The sequence below is a fragment of the Penicillium griseofulvum genome (genome assembly GCF_001561935.1).
Source record: "Penicillium griseofulvum strain PG3 chromosome Unknown contig_12, whole genome shotgun sequence".
Lineage (NCBI taxonomy): Eukaryota > Fungi > Ascomycota > Eurotiomycetes > Eurotiales > Aspergillaceae > Penicillium > Penicillium griseofulvum.
In genome coordinates, this window is record NW_024467435.1 from 255,805 (window position 1) to 278,541 (window position 22,737).

The following is a 22,737-nucleotide window of genomic DNA, read 5'->3' on the forward strand; positions in this document are numbered from 1 at the left end:
AATGCAGGGAAACAGCAGGATATCGAATACGTACCGACTGGGAGGGGTGTTGTCGGCCAAAGGGGCTGAGGGTCGATTGTCGAAAAGTCGAAGAGTTCCGGATTTCCCTTACCACACGCTTTGGATGCACCTCAGGTGACTTTGTGCGTTTAGCCCTAAGCGAGTCACGGGATAGCCATAGCCCCCACCTCTGATTATGTCAGCGTACTGATAACGATAACATTATCAGTCGCATCATCAACCTTCCCCATACAGATGTTCGATGTCTGCTGTTCTCTCTAATATTCGTTGAAGATGGATTTGTCAAGAAAACTCACCAATCCAAATCCTCAGCGCCTGCCTCCCCCAGCCCTTTTTCAAGGTCCACCATCGCATAATGCCTCTAATATATCCTTATCCGTACCACCTGCAGCCTCATCGTTATCAACTGCCTCCGGCAGTCAACCGCCACCCCTGCATCGGAACCGGTCACCTCGCGGAGCCGAGGGCGAAAATCCTGAAAAGTCGAGCTTGTTATCACCTTTAATATCGCGCCGCCCCTCTAAAAATGATGTAGACGGATCCGATGCCATCTGGCAGGAGATGCAGAGCGCCTTGTCAGAAGTGGAACTCAGCGCTGTGACGAGCGAGAATGTCTTTGGTGAAAAGCACTCTGAAGCATTGGAAGATTTACGTATGAAACAGTTGAAGCTCGCCCAAGCATGGGCGCGCAGTGAAGCAGACGATGAAGTTGTGGATCCCGGCCACAGTGGTGCCGACAAAGACAGTGGAAAAGCCAACTCAGCGCAGGGAGGTGCTGGAGAGTCCAGCCAACAGTATGATGTAGCGACAGAAACTAGCGCAGGCCGTGGCTCGGTGTTACACCGCACGCTGGACGATGAGACGGAGAAAGACATTCGTCTTGCTCGAAAGCGCCGCGAGGCCAATGACCGGTACTTTGATCGGGTCAATCAGGGCGTTCTGGATGTCGTTGCCAAATTGGAAGAGGTGGCTCAGGCTATGCGCACTGTTGAGCGGGAAAGCAAGGATATCTGGAGTGATTCGGAGAGTGTCACAACTACTGCGCCGTCATCAACTCATACGAGTTGAGCTCTTGAGTCTTTCAGTTGGCTCAGCTGCACACCCGCCATTGCTACATTTTCTTTTCTTTTTTTTCCCCCAGCGGGCCATTGCAAACGGCCCAGGACTGATCGTGGTCATCACCAGGTCTTGCCGCACTGCATTCATATCTCTATCCCATCTGTGAATGCGCTGGACGCATTTACAATACCCCTCGGGGAAATAATAATACTAATGGACATAAATTATGACATAACTAAATCAAGGGTATCCAAACTCCGGTGCTCAAACCCAGACCCAAACAAGCAGACATGATAATGCATCCAAGGATTCCTTTAAGCCAAGCTTTTTCTATAGTCCCAGAGATGATCCTTCACTCCCGTTTTACCACTCGTACAGCAGCTTGCCAGCCTTCTGCAGCAGCATCTCTCACATCCTCCCACCTAGTCTCATAAGCCTTCCTTGTCAATACCTCCACTTCCTTATTCCATTTGTGCTTGAGTATCTCCTTCATAGTCGGCTCAGCTTGTTTCTGCGCCTCCAATTCTTCACGCCGCCGTCTTGGTATGTCCTCTGGTAGGTAACGCCGGTCATAGGCGCCTGAAGATGCGGTCAACCAGTCTATTTGCTCGACTTGCGCGTGGATGGCATTGCGTTGTGATATGCGTGTTGAACGGTGGACTTGGATGGTAATGTAGAGAACGGATGAGGTAAAGGCAAAGCCGCCAAGCTATTCCAATGTGAATTCAGTTAGTCCTTGTTACCTAGTATAGATTTGAGGGTAAGCCATACAAAGCCCGTGAAGAAGCCCATATTTGTTGTAGTGTTTGTGGTCGCCGGGTTGCCGGATTATTCGTGGGGGTGGATGGAAAATGCGACAAATAGCACAAGTGTTTCGTGATTATAGATATGTTCTTTTGTCGGCAATCAAAATATCAGTTGAAATGTATTCGAAAAGCTAAACGTCCTCGAGCAAGCAGAGTGAAGGCGGAAAACTGAAGTCGGACAGGCGGTGGAAGTCCTCCGATTGGCCAGGACAATTCTTCTGGGCCGAACATCCTCTCTCCTTCTTCAGGAACACCTTGGTTTGGCCATTGACCTCGCGATTCCCACTTTACTTTTAATTACTCGGCCTTTTCCTACCCCTTCTCCTCTCCCTTAGCAACCCTCACTATGGCTGGCGGTGGAGGCAGATACCGCCACTTGAGCCGCGACTCCGCGCATCGACAGGCCCTGCTCCGAAACCTGGTGACCTCCCTCTTCGAGCACGAGTCAATCACCACAACATGGCCCAAGGCCAAAGAAGCCCAGCGCCTGGCTGAGAAGTTGATTACCCTCGGAAAGAAGAACACCGAAGCCAGTCGGCGACGAGCATTGGAGATTTTCTACGTACGTTGAGTTCCCGGACAACAAGCCCATCCCGATCCCAATTTCGACAGGAATTAGTCTAGTCACGAGAAATCATGGGGTTACTAATTCCGTGATGAGTGCTTCAATTTCCAATATATCCTTGTTCAGAAAAAAAAATCAACAAATGACAACACTAACGTCGCCTAGACACCGCACGAACTGCTCCCCAAACTCTTTGGTCCCCTCCGTGAACGCTACGCAGACCGACCAGGTGGCTATACACGAGTCCTCCGCATAGAACCCCGCGAAAAGAACGAGTACTTCTCCCCTAAGAAGGGCGTCAAGAACTTCGAGAGAGAGCGTAAACCCCAGGTCAAGGCTCCCTCCGCCATCCTGGAGCTGGTCGATGGGCCGAAAGACATTCGTTTCGCTATGACGGCGCGCACGGTGGCACGCGAGCGCGAGGAGGGTCGGGATCTCGTGCACTCACTTACAAGGTTGAATGTGAAGAAGGTCACACAGTTCCGGAAGGATGGTGTTGAGGTCTTGGAGCAGGCGATCTCCAAGCTCAGCCTTGCCAAGAAGCAGAGTGAAAAGCTCGCTAAGAAGGAGGCTGATGTTGAGTCGAGAGATTAGGTGTTGGAAATGCTAGCTCTCTTTTCTGGGGTTCTGTTTCGGAATCTCGACCTGGGGATGATCTCTGCGATCTGCTTGGGAGATGGTTTCTCCTGGGATTTGATGTGTGTTCTTGATGTTAACACCATCCCCCTTGGACTCCGGACTTAGCTCCGTTATTCTTTACTTGTTTTCTTACCAGGAGTTCTGTCTTCTCCCTGTTTATTATGGCATCTCCGTCTTCGTTTGCACCCGCGCATGTGACATAGCCTCTGTATAAAAGATTTTGATACCTCTTTATTCGCATTTCTTCGTTGGTTTGTTAGGTTCGGGGAAAACATAGTGTCGAGTCATGCTAGGGAGGCCCGCCGTAGTATAACATCTTATCCTGGGATTAGATAGATATGAAGCTCAAAGACCACCTGATCAACGACTTACCATGATCAAGGACATTGTCAACGAATACTTTCCATAGTAAGTATGCAGACGTTCGGAGCATGTTGTCGATATTGGTGCCTGATTATCCAGGCCTCATGTCTCAACAATAACTATTCATAAAAACGCCATGACCTGCAATGTAGATCAAAATGAATGGCTCACCGCATTGCGTCGATATTTATTGGCACTAGATAGGTTTTGCATGATTTGACTATGTTGCCAATGGCATTGAAGAACAATATATAACTACGAAACTCCACACCTTGCTCAACCAGAATGAAAGTTACTTCTAGCAATTAAAATTCATATTTTTATTTTAGAAGTCCCATCAATCATTAATCCCAGAAGTGATCAAAGTTCCCTGCAAAGTTTCAGTATTTATTAGGGCGGTCGACGAGATCTGATATATCAGCTGCAGTAGCGTCACTCCAACACGGCAATTGCAATCAAGGGACAATAGGATTCAAATTCAAATGCAGAATTATCAATAGTTAAAACTCTCTAGCATGTGATCCAAGCGCATGTTATTCCGGTTTTCCCAAGGAGTCATTTATTCATCTACATAGCTTAGCCCTGCGAGGTCCTCAAAGCCTCAATTTCCCTCTTTACAAACCTCCAGTGCTCAGCAGGATCTGTGCTCTGATCAAATAAGATATACTCTTTAATGCCCTATTTCGATGCCCATTCTTACTACACCGCAAGTTTCACATATGAAGTATGCAACACTCGATATCTCCATCCATGCTCTTCAAGGTTCATCTGCTAATCTTTTACCAGGACAGAAAAGATACAAATGATACAACGACTCAAAATGGAAAAAGTGCCGCTGGAAACACAAAACCCGCTCCGGCAAAATGCTCCCACTTCCTTCCACGCCGACACATACAAAGAAGTCGCAGCGTCATACCCACCCCGATCAACCATCGAACACGGCCTGAATGGGCACTCCACCCTGGAAGTTAATGACCGGGATTGCACACTTGGGTTCAGTGACCGAGACTGCAACCTGGAACTCAATCAATATGCCGGCGGCAGACACACAGAAAAGCAGGTTGCAGTCGGAGCTGGAGCTGAGGCTACAGGCGCAGACCAGGCAGACGCCAAGGTACTACAATCTGCAGCAAACGGGACACAAGATCTGGAGTTGCAGTCTGAGACAGGGACGGTCAGGCGTCATAAGTCTCATCGGTGGGAGTGGATTATCCTTGGTTCGATTTTTGGGGTTGTTGTTCTTCTTGTTGTTATTATTGTTCCTTCTGTGATATTTGGGATTCGTAATTCTAGGCCAGAGTATAAGCCCCCGACGGGTCTGTATATTTCATGAGACGGTGGAATATATCTGAGAGGACTTGAATATAGATTGAGGGCTGTAGGACTGGATGTCAATATGGTGGATCCAAATGCTGTTTCTTCGTCTAATAGTTTCTCAGGGTATATGCAACTTAAGAAACGATGCTACTATATTGGCATTCTCGTCCCTTAAATTAATAGTTTCTATACTGACTCAATCCTCATCGACCAATTGAAAGACTATACCTGGTAAATCACCTGACATTAATAAACCCTAACTGCAAGTACTCGTAAGTATATCTATACCTTGCAAGACCTTGCCTGCACTGATTTTGCACTATCCATGCGCCCTTGGACAAACTTTCCAAGCGCAGAAGTTTCCTTCTCTGACATTCCCCGTCTCGACTCAGCAGCGCGTGCAAAGCCCATCTCTCCCCTGACCCCAATCAGTGCACCGAAGATCGAGAAAATAGCACTTTCGGGGTCCTCGACAATCCCATACACACCGAATGCTGCATTTCCAACTTCCCCTGCAAGCATAACAACCCTACCAATGGTGGCCAGTCCCAAAGCTCCGATGGTTTCACCCGCCGCAGGGACCAACATCAAAAACGCAGCTGCGAAGTTGACGATCATGGATTTCTTGTATTCCGCTGTAATCTTGTCTGCGGTTTCCATGACCTTTTTCATCTGCTCAACAGCAGATTCAACCATGAAAACGGGCATCTCAGATGCTTCGAGCGCATCTGAGATATCTTCAGTGTAGAGGAACGCGCTTGCGTCATATGCCGACTCGTCAAGCTGATTGCCAAAGTCTGTGAGGTTCTTCATTGCCCCTGAAATTGTCTCTTTGGGGTTTGGAACCCTCATATGCTCGTTGTCTCGTAGTGGCCAGCCGTGCCAGTATCGCTCACAGCTTGTCACGTTCCCATCCAGAGGGCGGCAGCCGGGGTCAACATACACCCACAGGTCACCGAACTTGATCCAGGATTTATCAACTCCATACTTGTCCATCATGTCTTTGTAAAATCCCTTCTGGTCATCCAGAACATAGGTGATTCTGTCTGGCGCATCGATCCGATCGGTGGGTATAGAGGTTGGGCAGGAGACCGGCTTGTCGTCCTCATCGTTATTGAGGCAATGGAAGCGGTCTTCGGCATGGCTTGTCATGTACTCTTTAATCTCGTCGTACATAGTTTCGTTGACATATCTCTCGTATACCTCGAACTTGTCATCGTAACCATCATCGATGAGATCGTTGTACGCTGACATCGCCGACTTGAAGTTTTTGCTCATAATACCCAACGCGTAGATATTGACACAGAGGTGTGGAACGTCGTCACCGGCCTTGGCCAAGTCATCCAGTGTATCGAAACTGTCGCCGCAATATTTCACCTCGATCTCCTCGTCGGAGGCTTGGGTGTACATATCCATCAAATCGACGGCCCAGTCGCTCACTCCACCCCAGCCAAAGCCAATGACCATGCCTTCCCATTCTGCTTTTCGATCCCTGCTCATGTATGCCACGTATTCAGTCTTGTTATAAACAATGATATCCGAATACGAATCTTCATCAAAGGTATGCTCAACGTCTGGGTTGGTATCAATGATCTCATTGATTTCTGCCGTGCCAATATATCCTGCTGTGTCGGTACAGCGGCCCTTCCGAGCACCGGATTTGGGGCCTGTGAATGTGCACATGGGGCCTGAACAGCCTTCCTTGGTCATCTTGAATGATCGACCATAGCTGGCGATACCAATGACGATCTTCTCGGCGGGCATACCCGCTTTTTGGAGCATACTCATAGACAACTTCGTCTCTGTGATATTGACATGGGATCGGAGGCAGTTTCCAGCTGGGCACCCCTCTACAGCCCAGGGGTTGTCATAGTCCCATTGTCCGTGGAGATCGTAGGTCATGTAGATGACGTAGTCAAGGACCTTTTCGAACTCGGTGATGGGATGGAATCCACGGAGGTACCAATACGAAGCTGGCATCGCGACAGATAGCGTCTTACCCTCTGGCAGCTGGTCCCTGACCATTTTTAAGAACTTGATGTAGTTTGCTCCATCCTCGGGGCTGCCCTCTGGGATGTCGGGAATGTCTGGAGCTCCAGGATATTCCCAGTCAAAGTCCAAGCCGTCAAGATCGTGCAGCTTCAGGAATGCGACAACGTTGTCCGCAAACTTCTGCCGCTGAGCGTCCGTGACAGCCTGGCGGAAGATGGGAAATGTTTCGGGTGCAGTGGAAAAGGCCCATCCACCAAAAGAGAGGATGCGCTTGCCTCCTTCTTTCAACCCCGCAAAGGTGTTGAATGGGGCTTCGACATCAGAGATGTCAACTTCCATATCTGCTGTGATATTGGCAAAGGCGAAATGAATATACTTTGGGTCTCCTTTCTTCTGAACGTCCGCAACATTCAGGTTCATGCAAGGTCGGGTGGTGCTCCATGCCTCATAATAAACGACGCTTCTGAAATCCTCCAAGGGGAGGTTACCTGCCTTTGGCTTATTCCCGCAATTGGAAATACAGCCGGATTTACCCTTAGCGGCAGTTCCAGGCGCACCAGTGGTTGAATTAGATTCAATGCAGAAATCATCCGTGATACCACACTGTCCCCAGATATTGCAACAGGCGTTCAGCTTACAGGGATTTAAATCTGCTAGCTTGGTGCTGCCAGTGGGTCTTTTGGTTCCAGGTACTTGGGGACCACATACAGCATTAGAGACCTCTGCGGGCATTGGGGGCTCGCCTAGGCTGAGACATAGAACCTGGCTAGATCCTAGCTCATCGCCGCAGCCCGCCCAGCCCCATGTCTCCTTATTGAACGCCATGATATCTTTGACGGTGATTCGGTTGGCGGCAGCAATCTTATCGCAGGTATCATCGTGAATGGTTTTGTAGGTGAAACAGGTACCATCTGGCTTCGGTTGTGGTCTGAGATCGGGAGCGTTGCCCTTGGAGCAGCATATCACTTGTCCTGGCTTCAAAGTTGAACAGAGGTCTTTTTTAGGATTGAACTTGGTCAGATCAGCTCCGCTGATGCCACACTTTTTCGCCAGTACCCCACATGTATTCCCAGCAAAGACCTCGATATATTCACAGGTGTCTCGCGCAGCAATGGCTGGTGACTTCACTTGGCGTTTGTGTAGCTTTTGGGAAGTTTGGAGAGTCATCTGACTCCAACCTTCCTTTTTGTGCTCCCAGTCAGAGGAACAGTCTGCAAGGCTCCAGCCCTTGACCACATCTTGCACGCCAGCTAGATCACCCGTTGTGTCAATGACGATTCCAACTATATGTTTTGCGTCTGTAGCGCAGTGTTGAAGGGCAAGCCGTTGAGGAACTTGGGTGTCCTTCAGATAGGAGATAAATTTGGGAAAGAACTCATCGGCGAAGCTCTGAGGTTGAATCTCTCCACCAGCATAGACACCAACAATAGCCTTTTGTAAATAGCCAAATTTGAGAGTGGTACCACGGTCGGAATCTTTTTGCAATTGCTCGTGCATCGTCTCTACAAGCGAGATGGCTGTATCCGACTTCTCCGAGGCAACATCTCCAGACCATACCAGGTCAGGGGAGGCATCAAATTCACTGCCAGAGTCACAAGTTACAGATGTGATTTTCTGTTTGGGATCTGCAGTACTGTCGGGTGTGCATGCAAACAACCTGGGTGTTTCGGAATTGGCAAGCGGGCTGTGCAATGCGAATTCGAGAAGCATTGTCTCGTTGCATGCATTGAGTCGGTCCACTCGATTATACAATGTCCAGCCGGATGAATCGGTCGCCGCATGACAAACATCTGGACAAGCATGAAGCTCAGACAAGAACTCGCATTGTGCCACGGAGGTGAGGGCTGTAGCCAGCGCCAACCAACGGACGAGCATGGTTTTGTTGAGATTGGAAGTTCAGACCTTAGAGGCCGTGGGAAATGAAAGCTTGAAATTTGAATAAAAAGTAAATATAACAGAAAGAGGACGACTTTAAGACAGAAGAAACAGTCCCAGAAAGGATAGTCGGCAGAGAGGGGTCTAAGGTGACCCTTTTTTTTGCATAGACCATAAGTTAGAGGCAATTATAGTCCAATTTTTATTTACACTCATTTCAACTACTGGTCCAATAAGTTAGAAGATCATCTCCGGTGCCTGTCCGGAGTGTACTCCGTAGCATCAGGATTTGGTCTCATCTCCGTACATATCTGGGCAAGGCACATGCATCCCATTGCAACCCGAAAGATTCCTGTTAGACTGAGTGTCTATAATGTTGTTTCCTTTCCCATTGGTATTCCTACCTTGTTTAGGGCTTGGCAACATATGATAAAATATAATAAGTTGATCCTGCGCCGATCATTTATCAGGGGGCCGTCAGGAACCATCCTATATATACTTAGACTGTTTCAAGATGAGGCTTGGCAAAACACCTACTAACATTCCATATACAAATTATATTATATTGTCCAATTGGCTTTGATCTGAATAGAAATGCCAAGTTCCGGGGATGCTTAGTATATCTTGGCAGGACTTTAAAAGCGCCCATACGCCGGCCCCCGGGTTACATCGATTCCTGGGGAATATGGCCTATTTGAGGTATAATATCTTGGTATTTCTCGTATAGCTATTTCTATACTTCGTACTTCGTACACATGTATCCTATAGCAAGCTTGGGGGCTAATCACCGTTATACTTTCCCAAATCAGGTCTGTTACCGCGAATCGAAATGGAAAAAAGACGTTGATTCCTGTGAGGATTTAATACTTGGCCTCTGAACTTCTCATACCGAGAATGCAATCTCACAGAAAGGGGGGCCAGCATTAGACCCTTTCTTAGTGCTCTTGGCAGTGTATTAGAGAGTCGGAGAGAGAAAAATTAGAAAGGGGTGATGTAGCTATATCATCCTATGCCAATCCTAATATTCGATTTGGTATTCAAGAAGTTCCGTGTCAAAGTCCCCCCGATACCAATTGGGCGATGAAATCTATTCTTTTACTTCTAGCCGCTTATGCGGTGACTTTAGTCTCTGCGTACAGCAACTATGGCGCCTATGAGAGAGTCTTTTACTGGTACGCCTACCAGGTTGATGCCGATGTTCACAATGGGGTTCCTCAAATCATTGCTCCCGCTTGCAAAGGCGCGAAAAAACGGTGTAACTTTGCGGAATTCATCGCCTACATTGAGAAAGAAAAGGCAGGTGTTAAGCCCACGGGCTTTACCGATGATATGGATGTCGACACGAGAGCTGAAAGGCTTATGGCTCAGCAATTTACGGGCACATACGAGGGCACGAGAATTATTCAAGGGCAGTCAGATGATGAACAGGTTGTCACGAGACTGATGAAAGAGGTCAGTTTTATACTTGACTTATAAATATTCAGTATTAACAAGCTTAGATTGGTACAAAATTCCGGAAAGAAGCTTTCATGCAGCAGGCAGAAAAGAAAAGTCAGGTTAACCTCAGTCAAATGAGAACAGCCATCAAGCGCGTGCATTATCTCAGAGGTGTGGAATATTCAAATGATCTCATACAGGGATTGAAAGACAACGATATCTCTGTGAGAACCAAGAAGAAGCAGTTCAGATACAAGCTTGATGATTTTGCGGATTTCGTTGATGTCAAAGGAACACGCGTTGCAAATCCCAAAGTCACTGACGCGGAATGGGCCGAATTATTGAGAAAGCTCTACAAAAAACCAGCTGCTGGGCAGGAGGGTTCTGGCTCAAAGCTAGGAATTCATGCAGCACTTTATCTATCTGTGAAAGAGACCATGGAGAATGTTATTGTTAGGCCGTGCAAATCCTAGAGTTTGCACTATATCTTGTTGAGAAATGTTGGATATGATTTGGCAACAAATCACAGTGTCTAGAATAAGCTTACAAAGTGAAATGATGTTTATTCTTTCAATATATCAAAGACTGATATTTCATGGCAGCTCATTAAGTTGATGGTTAACCTAAAGCCCGTACTAGAATCACTTCTTCTCTCTCTTAGTATGTAATTTGAGCTTTATCACCTACGGGCAAAAGTTTTACCAAGATCAAATTTAGTCAAAAGTGGAATAAGTCTCGCCTAGTTGGGTTTTTAGATATTAGGTCCAGGGTTGAGCCAGGCGTTATTATAGGTCTATATTAAGCTCGTTGCGGTTAGCGAAATGCGACGGAATACCCCCCGGTTAGCGAAAGGAACGAGCAGGCCGTTGTAAAAGTGAGATCTACAGACATAGAACGCCATGGACCCCGCCAAGTGCTTGGCAGGAGATATTCACGATGTAACGTTATGAGATTCGGTTTATCTTGGATTTTTATACATCAGCCTTAGGCACAAATATGACCCACCTATCTTGTAGGATTCTCTCCTTTCTCTCTTTATGGTCTTTCCTTGAACTCTAGCACACATTTTTTTTTACTATCATAATGGAAACATTTAATCACATAAACCTTCGCATCAAGAAGGTGAAGAATGACGACCTTGTGCAAGCCTTGCGGGGTCAGAAGATCCCTCGAGCCCTTGGTGAGGAGAGAACAAGAAGATGTGTAATTCGTGGTATCCGATATCATCATGGCTTCGGGACTGAGCTCCATGGGCTCCTTCCGGAATTCACTCGTGCCCTCAATGCACGAAGTATCATGAGCAATGTAATACCTGATATGAACCCGGAATGCCCAGAAGAGTTTCCATACTGTATCTGGCATCCCGATACAGCGTCAGAGGCAACTTATCGCGAGTTAGCCAAGCGGTACCCTCATATGAAGTACTTGGCTGGTCGTGCATGTGCTGTGGCAGGTTATACTGATCTTTTTCACGAATTGGATCTGCTGCCTGAATGTCATATTGCTGAGGAAGCACGTGAGAGCGGTCACATAGCAATCTATGATGCTATCATGAAAGCTGATGTCAAGTACAATGCCATGAATGATTTTACCCGAGAGATCCTCACTCCCGTTTCTGGAAATTTGAATGGTGATACCGTCATTCGGTCATATCTCGATATTCGATTCACGTTTGACAAGGGATGGTACTCGAATACAAATTGGTTGATGTCTTCGAGCTACCATGGCCTCCACTGGGCAATGGACGATAATAATTGCGATATCACTGAAGACCGGCGAGTGGATGAGTCCGACTCGGACCCTGAGACAACACCTTTTGCGATTAAAGACGAAGAGATCTTACCAATGCTCTACAATCCACTTCCAGTCGACCTTCCAACTCTCAACAAAGACCTGCTGATTCTAACTGCGGCATTCTACGGTGATGTCGATCGATACGCTCGGCTTCGACGACCCGAGGCGGTCCGGTCAGAGCTGGATTGTTTGCTACGAGGGATCTATAACAACACCATGTTTGCCACGTGGTGCTCACTCCAAAAGGACTCCACGTTCCAGTTCAATGGCATTAAGGCCGCTATTCATGCCCGCTTTATCATGAATGGTGATCTATCGCGTATCACCTCAGACACTCTTGACAACGAGCTGCCGTATCTTATCTGGTATCCATCCATCCCACGAAAGTCGGTACTCCGAGAGCTGTTCCGGCGTCAACCGACGATGAAACCCGCTATTGCAAGAACTTGCATCATCGCCGACTACGAGGATCTCTATGACCTCCTTGATGCAGATCCCGATACAGAAATCATAGAAGATGCTCGCGATAGCCGGAACCCCCACTATATCCAGGACTTGGAAGCTAAGATTCCTCAACGTGGCTACATACCTTTCCCGCGCGGGGTCACGTACGAGATACCACGAAAACTGAAGATGTTCGAACATCCACCATCACACCTGTGGATAAACTCTGCAGATTCGGGCCCAAACCTCGAAGAGGACGGTATATCCTACAATGGTAGTATCGCAAGCTTCAAGAACCTTCAGTTGGCAGTATCAGCTCCAGACTCGCTCAAGCAACTCGTCGCAGAGACTCATTGTGCGATTGAGATTGATGAATATTATGACTCCCTGAGACATGAGATACAGGTCCACGAACGCCTGGGCAACAATGAAGGAATCGTGTCGCCACCCTGCCCTTCTGAATATAGGACTGGGGTGGCCTTCGCGAAAGAAAACAATCTTGAATCTTATCTCGCTACCAACCCGGAGGCAGAAGAGTCCTTCAAGATAGATTGGATTCTCTCTCTCACCAAGACGTTCTCATATGTGCACTCTCGCAGAGTGTTTATAAATCAAATCTACCTCAGCAACATTTTGGTTATCAAAGATGAACTAAAGCTTACGAACTTTTCCGAGTCTATCTTGTTGCCATCAACGGCTCATATGGATACCGTATGCGAGGATGAGATGACTGCTAAGATTGAGATCCTTCAACTTGGTTGGATCATCTACTCCATTGCTACTTGGCGGGTTCATAATTATCGTTTCTTCAATCGGCTTAATACACCTTGGCCAACTCCTGAATCGTTTCCTCCTACGGATGATCTTTTCTGTGGTCGCATCGTCGGAAAGTGTTGGCGTGAAGAATATGACAGCATGGATGCTTTGAATCAGGAGGCCCATTCCTTATTACATATTTTTAAGGAATGCTAGGCAGAGTTGAGAAGAGCGAAATCTTGGCTGCATGTACTATAGGAAGAAACGGAGAGGGAAGGGAAGACAGGAACTGAGAAGGCTATCTCGGGTACCCCTGATAACCATTTTTGAATGCTATGATTTATCTAGAGCCAAAATCTGTTTATATTTTTTCGAATGAAGGTTCAATGCTTAACACTATCTCAATATAGACACAACCTGCCGTCAAGCCCTGATACCAGGCCAACCCGCCCAACTGATAGAACTTATATGGACTGGGCGGTAAGAGAAACTTTTGCTTTGGTCTACGACTACAAGCCTAGGTGCCCGTTCAAATTATTCTGGAGCTAGGATATAGAGTAGGCAAGTAAGAAAACAATCAGTTGAACATGCTGGTTCATGACTAGCTAAGAGCGAAGAGGTACACACACAAGAACCCGGATCGCCATGCATTGTATTACTGTAGATGCAATGGGAGACACAGCTGTCGCATATCCCATATAATATGGGACAACGGTTCCTATCTCCATAACATCCAAAGGTCCAAGGACCATATCACAAACAGATACAACACAAATAGTAGTAGAAATGCGACCAAACCATAAAGCTTTTTAATTTGGTTTGGAGGCAGTTGTGCCTCCCGAGACCACAAGTGGTCCATTGCTAACGGCTGGAATTCCATTGCTGCTGTATGTTGGTGCTGGAGCCGAGGCCGGAGCGGGCCGGTTTTTCAGGTCAAATTCAGAGGGGACTTCGGATGGCGGGGGTTTGGGGGGAAGATGAGCTGGAGTCCCCCATTTCGCAATCGAGTCTCGAGGACCGGTGGGCACACGGTTTGGGACCATACCAGGGGTTTGGTCCATGGTCCGGTTAGGGACAGGCTCCGCATACCCGGGCCATTGTGATTGTGATTGGATACTAGGTTGCATGTTACCATACGGCTGCATCGTGTGCTGGCCTTTGTTCGGGTGACGTCCGGGAGGAGCACCACCGGGGATGAATGATCGTGTCTGCGGGTTGAAATGTGACCTGGCATATCCCGCTTGCATTGCTGCGTGGGATCCAGCACTATTCTGAAGACCGGGATTCATATGTTGCCCGGGGTATTGAGCATAAGGATATGCGCCCATATTGGACGGGATATTGGAGCTCATGTTAGGACCCATGTTTGAGTTCATGCTGGAACCCATGTTGGAGCCTATGTTGGGTGGCATATTGGAAGTCATTGGCTGCTGAGGATAGTTGGGCCAGTGGACAGGCGGTCCATTTCGCTGGTGCGGGGACTGCTGGAAATTTGCGGGGAAAGGAGGCGAGCTCCAATTCGGGGTTTGTTGATATGGCGTCACATTGGGCACGGCATAGTTGTTCATTGCCGGTGAGGACGCGTTCGAGGATGGTTGGTTCATCATCCCTTGCTGGTTCATTGAAGCGTACCCGGAATATGGGGATTGCTGCGGCATGTTTCCTCCTTGCCACGAGCCATTGGAGGCCATCTGGGGCGACATTGCCACTGGATATTGGGAGACACCATTCATGTTCATGTTCAATTGCCCAGGGAAAATGGCCCCATTCTGGCCAGATGGCATGTAACCACCAGAGGGTAGCGGCACGCCAGGTCCTACCAAGTAAGGAACTTGGTTTGGGTATGAGCTGTCATTTACATGAGCATTGTACTGAGCACCACCATTTCCATACTGCATCCCTGGGTAGTAGGCGTTGAACTGAGAGCGAACCTCAAAGCTGTCATCATGAGGAGTTCGCTGTCTCTGGTTCTTCTTGCGGCCATTCGTTGAGCTGGAGCGTGACATGTTGGGATTCGAGTCACCACTGGCCGGATCCGATTTGGCACTGTCGGGGAAATCACGGAAGATTCGTTCACGAACTTCATGATATTTTGCCTCCCGTTCCTCCCTCGTCAAAGCCATTCGATCTTTAGCGGGAGTAGCGCTGGATGAAGACCCGTGGCGTTCTCCATCTGGACCACTATCGCCATCTTCCGAATTGGCCTTTGATGGGTTTGACGAACCTCCAATACTTCCTTCGGTTTGCCCTCCATCGTTCCTGCGCATGATTTTCATTGCCGGAACAGCTGGGGGCGGAGTGCTATTGCAAGCAGCATGCACAGCAGACAAAGGGGTAGGTAGCCGGCAGAATGGTGTTCTATGAAGCCTGACCGACGTCACATTATTGTCAACAAAATGTGTTAAGTGATAGTAATCACCTAGCTTGTGTGCAAGAAGTCGCCCAAACGCATTTGAGGGGGGTAACTCCAGGGATTGCTCATTGCAGTCCTTGATGAAGTACCGAATTTTTTCCTCAAGTTGAAGGATCAGAAGGCGATCTTTCGGTGATTTCATTGCCTCTAGGAGTTTTTCATCCGGCTCTAGGGGAAACCCATGTAAGATCTGACCATCTTCAATGCCATCGGAGTTGGCTGGAACCACGAAATTATTCGCGACGGAACCTAGAGGTATTGCACCATTCACTGGCTGGGTGCTGTCAAAGAGAGGGGGCACGGGCAAAATACCACGTGGGCGTGTAGGAATGCCGTCTCGATACTGATCCCGAAACACGCGACTGCCAGCTTCGGAGCCTGCCAGTGAGTTCGGAGCCCCAGAAGCAAGTCCGGAAAGTGACTCCTCTTCATCAATGGCTTGGACACTAGCACTGTCATCAGGACGTACAGAGTCCTTTTCATCCATTGCGAATGTCGTCACCGAGGCGAGACTCTTGGAATCGAAGTTGGTCATTTTTGTAGATGATGTAGAAAGGTGAGTGCGATCATCTTCAAAGGAGTTCTCCTGCTTGATCAAGTCATTGTCTTGGCCAGTGAAGGAGCTTGAGCCATCATTGTGCTTCTTTAAGGTGAGGCCAATGTCTTGCACGCCTTTCCTTAGATCATCAACGGCTAGATCAATGGAACTAGCCTCTGGTGTTTTATCGAGATTATGCTGGCTGGGCATATCTGCACCGGAGCCATTTGCTTCTGAGCAAGGAGGTTGTTCTGTTGGCTGGCATATTTCGTTTTCATCAGATACCGGGGAAGAATGTGGGTTGTGGGGTGCGGGCATAGCGACAATCTTGTGATGGAATTAGCAATATGCCACGAGGCAGTGGAGCAGAATTTTGGCTTACTTTTGCAAAGGAGAGCGGGCCGTCTCCACCTGGGGGACTTTTGGATGCCATAACAACACTCCGCGGGATGGTCGCTGTAACTATTTGAATTTCACAAAAAAAAATTCCGGGATCAAGTCAAGCGACGGCTGCGCTCAGCACGCTTCGGATTCGCAAATGTGAATAAGGTCGAAGTTTGTTTGATTGAAAGTAAAGTCGCTGCGTAATTTCGTTTCACACAAGCCCAAAACGAAAGACATATCTCTGGGGTAGGGCAATCGCCATGGAGAAAACTGTGGGAAATGCGCATTAGCACCACGCATGGTAGAACATAGAGAGACACATAGGTCCAGCGAGGAGAATATTTTTCTTCGAAGCAAAAGATCTAGGTAGATCAAGCAACGGTGCCTTACATGATATTAAAGCTGGCTCATCGTCAGGGAGATGAAGACCTCGTATTGAGTTTTGAGGGGGATTCTCCAAATCCGGTGGCTATTCAAAGAGCCGATCAACTCTAGATCATCCGTCCGAGATGGATGACGTGAATGTTGACAATGAACTCCGAGATCGAGAAGGAGCGTTGGGAATCCGAATTCTGACTTCTTGAAGATTCGTGGGCATTATGCCGCGCCCGACCGCCCTTGGCGCGCGCCTACAATTTCCCTTAGGCTTCAGACGTTAACAGCCGCCAACTTGCGCCGATCACCTTTACGTCGAATTTTGCCTATCCTTCTGATCTTCGGCGTGTTAATATCCCTATTTCGAACTTCAACTACCCCTCAATCTAGGATTCTACAAGAACCTACAACATCACAAACTCCAATGAACCGATATCGAAACGCCCCGAAGCTCGGAGGCTCCAACTCCAACAAGGCCACCGCGAGCACACTGTGCCAAAAATGCCTCGGACGAGATATGTACCCTCTTTCACATGCTCTTCAGACGTTTAACTAACTCCGATCCACGACACTATAGCTTTGATTGCAAGGCATCGGCGCAAGAACGCCCATATGTCCCGCGACCTTCAAGGACTCAGCAGCTACTGAACCCAGAACTGATGCCCAAGCTTTCCAGCGAAAATCCAAATGAGCTGCTGCGGAAGTAAGTTTACATTGACAATTGTCGTTTCTGCGCTTATTTTTTGGAGAATACTCGCTGACTTGTATGAAGAGAGGGTGTTGCGGATGAATTACTTGCTACACGGGAGGAAGAGCGTGGCCGGAAAAGAGACCTTGAAGATATGACAGATCGCAACGCTCAGTCTCCGAAGCGGGCCAGGTCCATCTCAGTGGAAACGATATCCACAAATCGATCCTATTCCTCATCTCCCCGCCGTAACAAGCACGGCACATCTGACAGAGGTCGTCGAGATGATTCATCACCACCTGCAAAGTCCCGAAAGAGACGCTACAGTGATTCTACAGCAGATTCTTCTGGGTCAATTCACTCAGGACCAAAGAACCGCTCACCCTCCCGAGAGCGCACTGACGACCGAAATACTCGGCGACGGAGACGAGAATCTAGTCCCGATGAACGAGGACGGCACCGTGGAGCAGGAAGACATAGCGAGCGAAGAGACCGCCGAAGCAAAAGTGTGGATAAGGAGCGAGTGAAAGGATCACGTGTTACGACTCAAGATGTTCCACGGGACCGTTCATACCGTGATCGAGCAAGCCCACCACGCCAGTCTCAGACTGGACGGTCTAGGACTGATCACATAACGCAGAAGAACCAGCCTCCTCGTGAACGAAGCTTGAGTCCGTTCAGTAAGCGCCTTGCTTTGACCCAAGCCATGAATAACGGACGTTAAATTGAATTGAAAATGGGGATTTTTTTTACGGCGCACGATCTTGATGGGGACATGCTGATTCATGTTCCATCAATATATTATATGACCAAGTGTATCATTAGCATCTCCATCGTGGAGTTTGGAAATATCTGTCACCCGACAGTGAAACCCAAAAAAAAGTCAACAATGATTTGTAAACGACACTAAGATGGACATGCTTATTGAGAATCTTCAATTGTAAACCTCCTAACGCCTCATTTTTGTGCGCAATATGCCCATGGCATCAATTGGACGCCTCAACCAAGACAACCTAAAAAAGGAATAAGTTAAATGGAACAGAATATAGACAATTATAGGTGGAGGTAGAAGACCTAGACAACGCTCACATCCTGCAACAAAGGGTATCACGTTCAAATCGTTTCTTCATCGCTCTTCTCTTCCTCTCGTTCGCGCATATGGATGCCCTCAACGAGCGCCTCGCCCTCCATGCCCACTTCCTCTCCTTGCTCGTCTCCGTTAGACTGAGCCCCACGTGCCTTTGCAGCACGCTGCGCATCCTCTACCCGCTGTCGCAAGAGCCGGGCAATTGCATTGTCCGTCCGTACATCGAGAGTCTTGAGCTTTTCGTTCAAATCGCGCTTCAAGTCCCAGTTGGGTTTCTTAGGTTGTAGTTTAAACAAATCAATGGCTTCATCGGCGCCTGCATCCTGCTTGGTTTGTTCCGCAGTGGCCTTTGCAATTTCAGCTGCCTGTGCCTCCAACGTCACCTGGCCCTCTTGTGGGCCTTGCTCGAAGCCTAGTTTAGGCCCGCGGGTCTCGGGGTCGTAGTTGCGGCCAGACAGGTATTTTGTGGTCACGTCTGGCTTGGCATCGGCGTCGGGCAGCTCCTGTTCTTGTGCACTAGTCTCCTTTGTGTCTGGCTCGGGTTGCTTTCGCTTCAGAGCTGCCAGCTTGGCGAGCCGGGCTTTGCGGTCGATAGATGCCGCATCAAGATTGGCATGGTTTGACGACATGTTTTCGAGTGATGGTTGAAATGACGACGGAGAGGATATATGGGCTTCAGTATAAGGAAGAAAAGTGACTGAAGTGACCGGAAGAAAATCCCAGGCTCCTCCGCTGCTTGGAAGTTGAAGGACGATGGAGCTGATAAAAGTAGATGTGGTGCGCCACACACTAGCCACGGCAAAATCGGGCGGAATGGCGGAATTCAACTTTCTGTCCAGCATTGGATTGACTTCTCTCTCCACGCGCTATAATTGACCTATTTTTTTTTTCTTTGCGTTTGTCTTTCCCCCCCACAAATGTCTGCGAATACAAGCTCCTGAATGTCATCGTGTCCACACCAACTCGTTCGGTCCCGTCTCAACGGGTTGCTCTCACAACAATGTCGGACTCCAGGCCGATTGTATCGGGAGTCGGGAACGGCGAATGTCGGTCATAGGGTGCGCCTCTCCACATACAATGCTCCAGCGATCTTAGAACCTGGCGTGGCACATGATTCTCCTGGCCCCGTATCATATCAACACAACCGAAATTCAACCGACAGTTCACATCCGCCGACAAATGAACAATCAGATCAAGTCGCAACAAATCGGTACGGCATGGGCGATGGCCGATCAAAACCTTCATCCCAACCACGAAGGTCACCACAGACACCGATCATAACGACTGATAAAATGAAGAAGGTTGCTTATGTGCGACATGCTGATCCCAAGCTTGTGGCCATGGCGGCTGAGAGAGTCAACCGCGAAATCTTAAACAAGGGTAGGCACTTGACCGATCGGGGATTATATCTGGCGCTTGCAATGCGAATGAATTCACTATACACGCGTGAGCTGGGACTCCGTCAGTGGAAGGAGGCATATGGAGCGATTCACAAGGCCAAGACACATGGCCGTGAGGTCTTGCACAAATCTTCATTGCCAAAACTGAGAGAAGATGGTGAGCAATTGCTAGGTGTTCTTCTCGATGACTGCCAAGGGAAGTTTCGAGAGGCATGGCTGGCAATGAACCGTTCTACCAGGGCCTGGGCCTGGCAACGCCTGGCCATTTGGCTACTACAAAATAACCCGGCAATGGCCTTGGAGTTTTTACTCGTTACTACCGAGCCACGGGATAAGCCAGATTTGACTATGATCGTCGATTGCTTGGCGTACTTGGAGAGATTCCACTACGAAGAGCTCCGGGATTGGGAGAAGGGTGCCCACACATTCGAATCAGTGGTTGCAACTTCCCTAGATCCAAAGGACTGGCCCATTGTCTCGCCGCCACAAAGGGGTATACGATTCTATATTCGCCGAGCAGGCTTTTTAGGTGTCTACGAGAGTTTTCGTTTAATGAACGAGCGAGGCATTACGATGGAAGCACAAACAGCACTCTGCTACATGTACAGATTCACACAGCTGAATGATGTGGAATATGCCCTCAGAGCCCTCGAATTCATTCCCAAAATCAATGACCCTGAATTTTCCATGAACTCTGAAGGAGTCCTACGGCACTGTTGCAAGCTCCTCACCCTGGACACTGTCGAGGATAACGCCGGAGGACGCAATTTCCGGATCCTTCCGCGGCTTCTCAAAATGGGTGTCCAGCCAGACCGGGACATGATGAATCTCGTGCTCGCCAATGCTTACAAAACCGGTGATCCTCAATTGGGGTCGGACATGCTTCAGTTCATGAAGAATCACCACCACGAATTCGATTCTTATACATACTTGACTCTCCTCACTGACGCGGTATCGCGAGGCGACCGGGGTCGTGTGGACGAGTTGGTACGGGAAGTTGAGTTGAAAGAGGAACTACGAAAGAACCCATATATTTTCAGCAAGATCTTCCACGCCCATTTCACTTTCACCGCCAAGCATATTGACCCCGAGAGCGATCCCTCGGGAGTTTTCTACTCTATGCTCGACATGTACAACAAGATCCACGACATCACACCGCTCAAAGAACTTCTTTTGCTCCCTCCCCAATATACACAGCCGCCAACTCAAGGACTTGAAGTCAAAATCCCACCTTCTCCGGTATCCTTGTTCCTTATGATCGCAACATTCTTCCGCTGTAGGAATCGGATCTCACAAGTGCATCACATGTATGACAGATTCCGTGAGCTCGTACAGCAGGGCCACCCATCCATCGCCCCTCTGGTCGAAACCGACCACGTCTATAATGAATTTCTCATCGCCTTCCGCAAGAGCAGCCGTGGATTGCGGTCAAGCATACGTCTAGTTGAAGACATGCTTGACACATCTGCCATGCCGAAAGAGACTACCGCTGGCAAGCCTCTAAAGCATATCTCGCCCACGCCCCGTACTTGGACCATCCTTCTCAGCGCCTTCAATTACAGTCGCCAGCCCGATGCAGCTGAGAAAGTCAAAGAGATGATGGCTAAGCACAACGTGCAGTACAATCAGGTGACTTGGAACACCATCATCAACGGATTCGCCAATGCACAGGACATCCCCGAAACCGCTAATGCAATCACGAAGATGGAAAAGGAAGGATTTGCCATTGACCATTACACTATGAAGAGTTTGCGTTATCTCCGCGACCCCGAGCGCCTCTGGGTGGCGATCGAGGAGATGGATGAGGGTCTCGATTCAGATGGAGCCCGCAAGCTTCTTACCCTTGAGCGCGCATCTGATGTGCACAATGATCAGCAGGAGCGTGACGAGCTCATCGATAGTGGCTTGGAGAAGTTGGAATCGAAGTTGAAACCCAAAATGTAGGATAGGATACCCTTTTGTCTTTTATTGTCGCCTTTTTGTGGGCTAAGCAACCTGGAAGCATTTTAGACGCATGGTGTTGAAGAAGTGGCTTTGAACTTTTTTTGTATATTTGGATATCATGTACTATACATTGCATCATCATGAACTTGTTCATCTGAATATCTCATTGCATCTGGTAATGTCACATGGAGTGGAAATAGTAATCTCATAATCCTCACCCTCAACTTACTTGAGGTTGATTGTCACGAGGTCAGAGAATAGATAATGCAACCCATTGATCTCCATTGTAACTCTCCCATTCAAACACCGATTGAGATTCAAGCAAGATTATCCACCGAAGAAGATAGAGACCTACATACAACATTAGTATCTCACTTCATACATCTGGACTTGAGTAAGGAACTTACTGCCATGACAACACAACATATGCTGACATAGGGACTAAGTCTCTCTCCCACTCTGGCACACTTCCAGAATATCCCAAAGATTCTGTATCAAACAACCGTCAGTCTCCCACTATCTCTCATCCCCCATCCACCTCAAGTGAGCACCTACCCATTCTGGTTCCGGTCCATGATCCCTGGCATTATCGAGTGTGCATAGCTGCTCGTGCAGATTATCAAGAGGATCACAAGAAGCAATGACTGAAAGTTGAAAAGAGCAGACTGGGTGAGTATGACAGTTAGCACATTGTGATCATATTGCCATTTTGGTTCCGACGCAACGCAGAGTGGCATGTGCTCCCTCCCCACCACATTCACAATTACTCCCATCAATCGATCCATTTGCATAAACTCACCATTTTGTGCAGTGAAATTTTCACCCTTCACTTGGGCAAAG

General features: G+C 48.2%; 11 protein-coding genes across 11 annotated transcripts; 7 read left to right on the plus strand and 4 right to left on the minus strand.

The window, feature by feature from the left end:
- Positions 1-294: 294 nt before the first annotated feature.
- PGRI_089830 (DUF5315 domain-containing protein) lies at positions 295-1,089 on the plus strand (the record flags this gene model as incomplete). Its single annotated transcript, XM_040796696.1, has 1 exon — positions 295-1,089. The coding sequence occupies one exon, from the start codon at positions 295-297 to the stop codon at positions 1,087-1,089; it is 795 nt and encodes a 264-aa protein (XP_040650126.1).
- A 343-nt stretch (positions 1,090-1,432) lies between these two features.
- On the minus strand, positions 1,433-1,872 carry PGRI_089840 (MICOS complex subunit Mic12 family protein; the record flags this gene model as incomplete). The annotated part of the gene is made up of 2 exons (XM_040796697.1): positions 1,433-1,789; positions 1,852-1,872. The coding sequence occupies 2 exons, from the start codon at positions 1,870-1,872 to the stop codon at positions 1,433-1,435; spliced, it is 378 nt and encodes a 125-aa protein (XP_040650127.1).
- A 360-nt stretch (positions 1,873-2,232) lies between these two features.
- Positions 2,233-3,045, plus strand: PGRI_089850 (mitochondrial 54S ribosomal protein bL17m; the record flags this gene model as incomplete). The annotated part of the gene is made up of 2 exons (XM_040796698.1): positions 2,233-2,448; positions 2,617-3,045. The coding sequence occupies 2 exons, from the start codon at positions 2,233-2,235 to the stop codon at positions 3,043-3,045; spliced, it is 645 nt and encodes a 214-aa protein (XP_040650128.1).
- A 1,127-nt stretch (positions 3,046-4,172) lies between these two features.
- On the plus strand, positions 4,173-4,786 carry PGRI_089860 (uncharacterized protein; the record flags this gene model as incomplete). Its single annotated transcript, XM_040796699.1, has 2 exons — positions 4,173-4,177; positions 4,240-4,786. 2 exons carry the CDS (start codon positions 4,173-4,175, stop codon positions 4,784-4,786), a joined length of 552 nt encoding a protein of 183 aa, XP_040650129.1.
- A 266-nt stretch (positions 4,787-5,052) lies between these two features.
- PGRI_089870 (Glycoside hydrolase, superfamily) lies at positions 5,053-8,637 on the minus strand (the record flags this gene model as incomplete). The annotated part of the gene is made up of 1 exon (XM_040796700.1): positions 5,053-8,637. The coding sequence occupies one exon, from the start codon at positions 8,635-8,637 to the stop codon at positions 5,053-5,055; it is 3,585 nt and encodes a 1,194-aa protein (XP_040650130.1).
- A 1,080-nt stretch (positions 8,638-9,717) lies between these two features.
- Positions 9,718-10,547, plus strand: PGRI_089880 (uncharacterized protein; the record flags this gene model as incomplete). The annotated part of the gene is made up of 2 exons (XM_040796701.1): positions 9,718-10,089; positions 10,137-10,547. 2 exons carry the CDS (start codon positions 9,718-9,720, stop codon positions 10,545-10,547), a joined length of 783 nt encoding a protein of 260 aa, XP_040650131.1.
- A 610-nt stretch (positions 10,548-11,157) lies between these two features.
- On the plus strand, positions 11,158-13,284 carry PGRI_089890 (uncharacterized protein; the record flags this gene model as incomplete). The annotated part of the gene is made up of 1 exon (XM_040796702.1): positions 11,158-13,284. The coding sequence occupies one exon, from the start codon at positions 11,158-11,160 to the stop codon at positions 13,282-13,284; it is 2,127 nt and encodes a 708-aa protein (XP_040650132.1).
- Positions 13,285-13,877: 593 nt separating this feature from the next.
- Positions 13,878-16,337, minus strand: PGRI_089900 (putative R3H domain protein; the record flags this gene model as incomplete). Its single annotated transcript, XM_040796703.1, has 1 exon — positions 13,878-16,337. One exon carries the CDS (start codon positions 16,335-16,337, stop codon positions 13,878-13,880), a length of 2,460 nt encoding a protein of 819 aa, XP_040650133.1.
- A 1,100-nt stretch (positions 16,338-17,437) lies between these two features.
- On the plus strand, positions 17,438-17,993 carry PGRI_089910 (uncharacterized protein; the record flags this gene model as incomplete). Its single annotated transcript, XM_040796704.1, has 3 exons — positions 17,438-17,481; positions 17,551-17,668; positions 17,805-17,993. 3 exons carry the CDS (start codon positions 17,438-17,440, stop codon positions 17,991-17,993), a joined length of 351 nt encoding a protein of 116 aa, XP_040650134.1.
- Positions 17,994-18,579: 586 nt separating this feature from the next.
- Positions 18,580-19,182, minus strand: PGRI_089920 (CCDC12/cwf18 family protein; the record flags this gene model as incomplete). Its single annotated transcript, XM_040796705.1, has 1 exon — positions 18,580-19,182. The coding sequence occupies one exon, from the start codon at positions 19,180-19,182 to the stop codon at positions 18,580-18,582; it is 603 nt and encodes a 200-aa protein (XP_040650135.1).
- A 312-nt stretch (positions 19,183-19,494) lies between these two features.
- On the plus strand, positions 19,495-21,897 carry PGRI_089930 (pentatricopeptide repeat protein; the record flags this gene model as incomplete). Its single annotated transcript, XM_040796706.1, has 1 exon — positions 19,495-21,897. The coding sequence occupies one exon, from the start codon at positions 19,495-19,497 to the stop codon at positions 21,895-21,897; it is 2,403 nt and encodes an 800-aa protein (XP_040650136.1).
- Between the last annotated feature and the right edge of the window lie 840 nt (positions 21,898-22,737).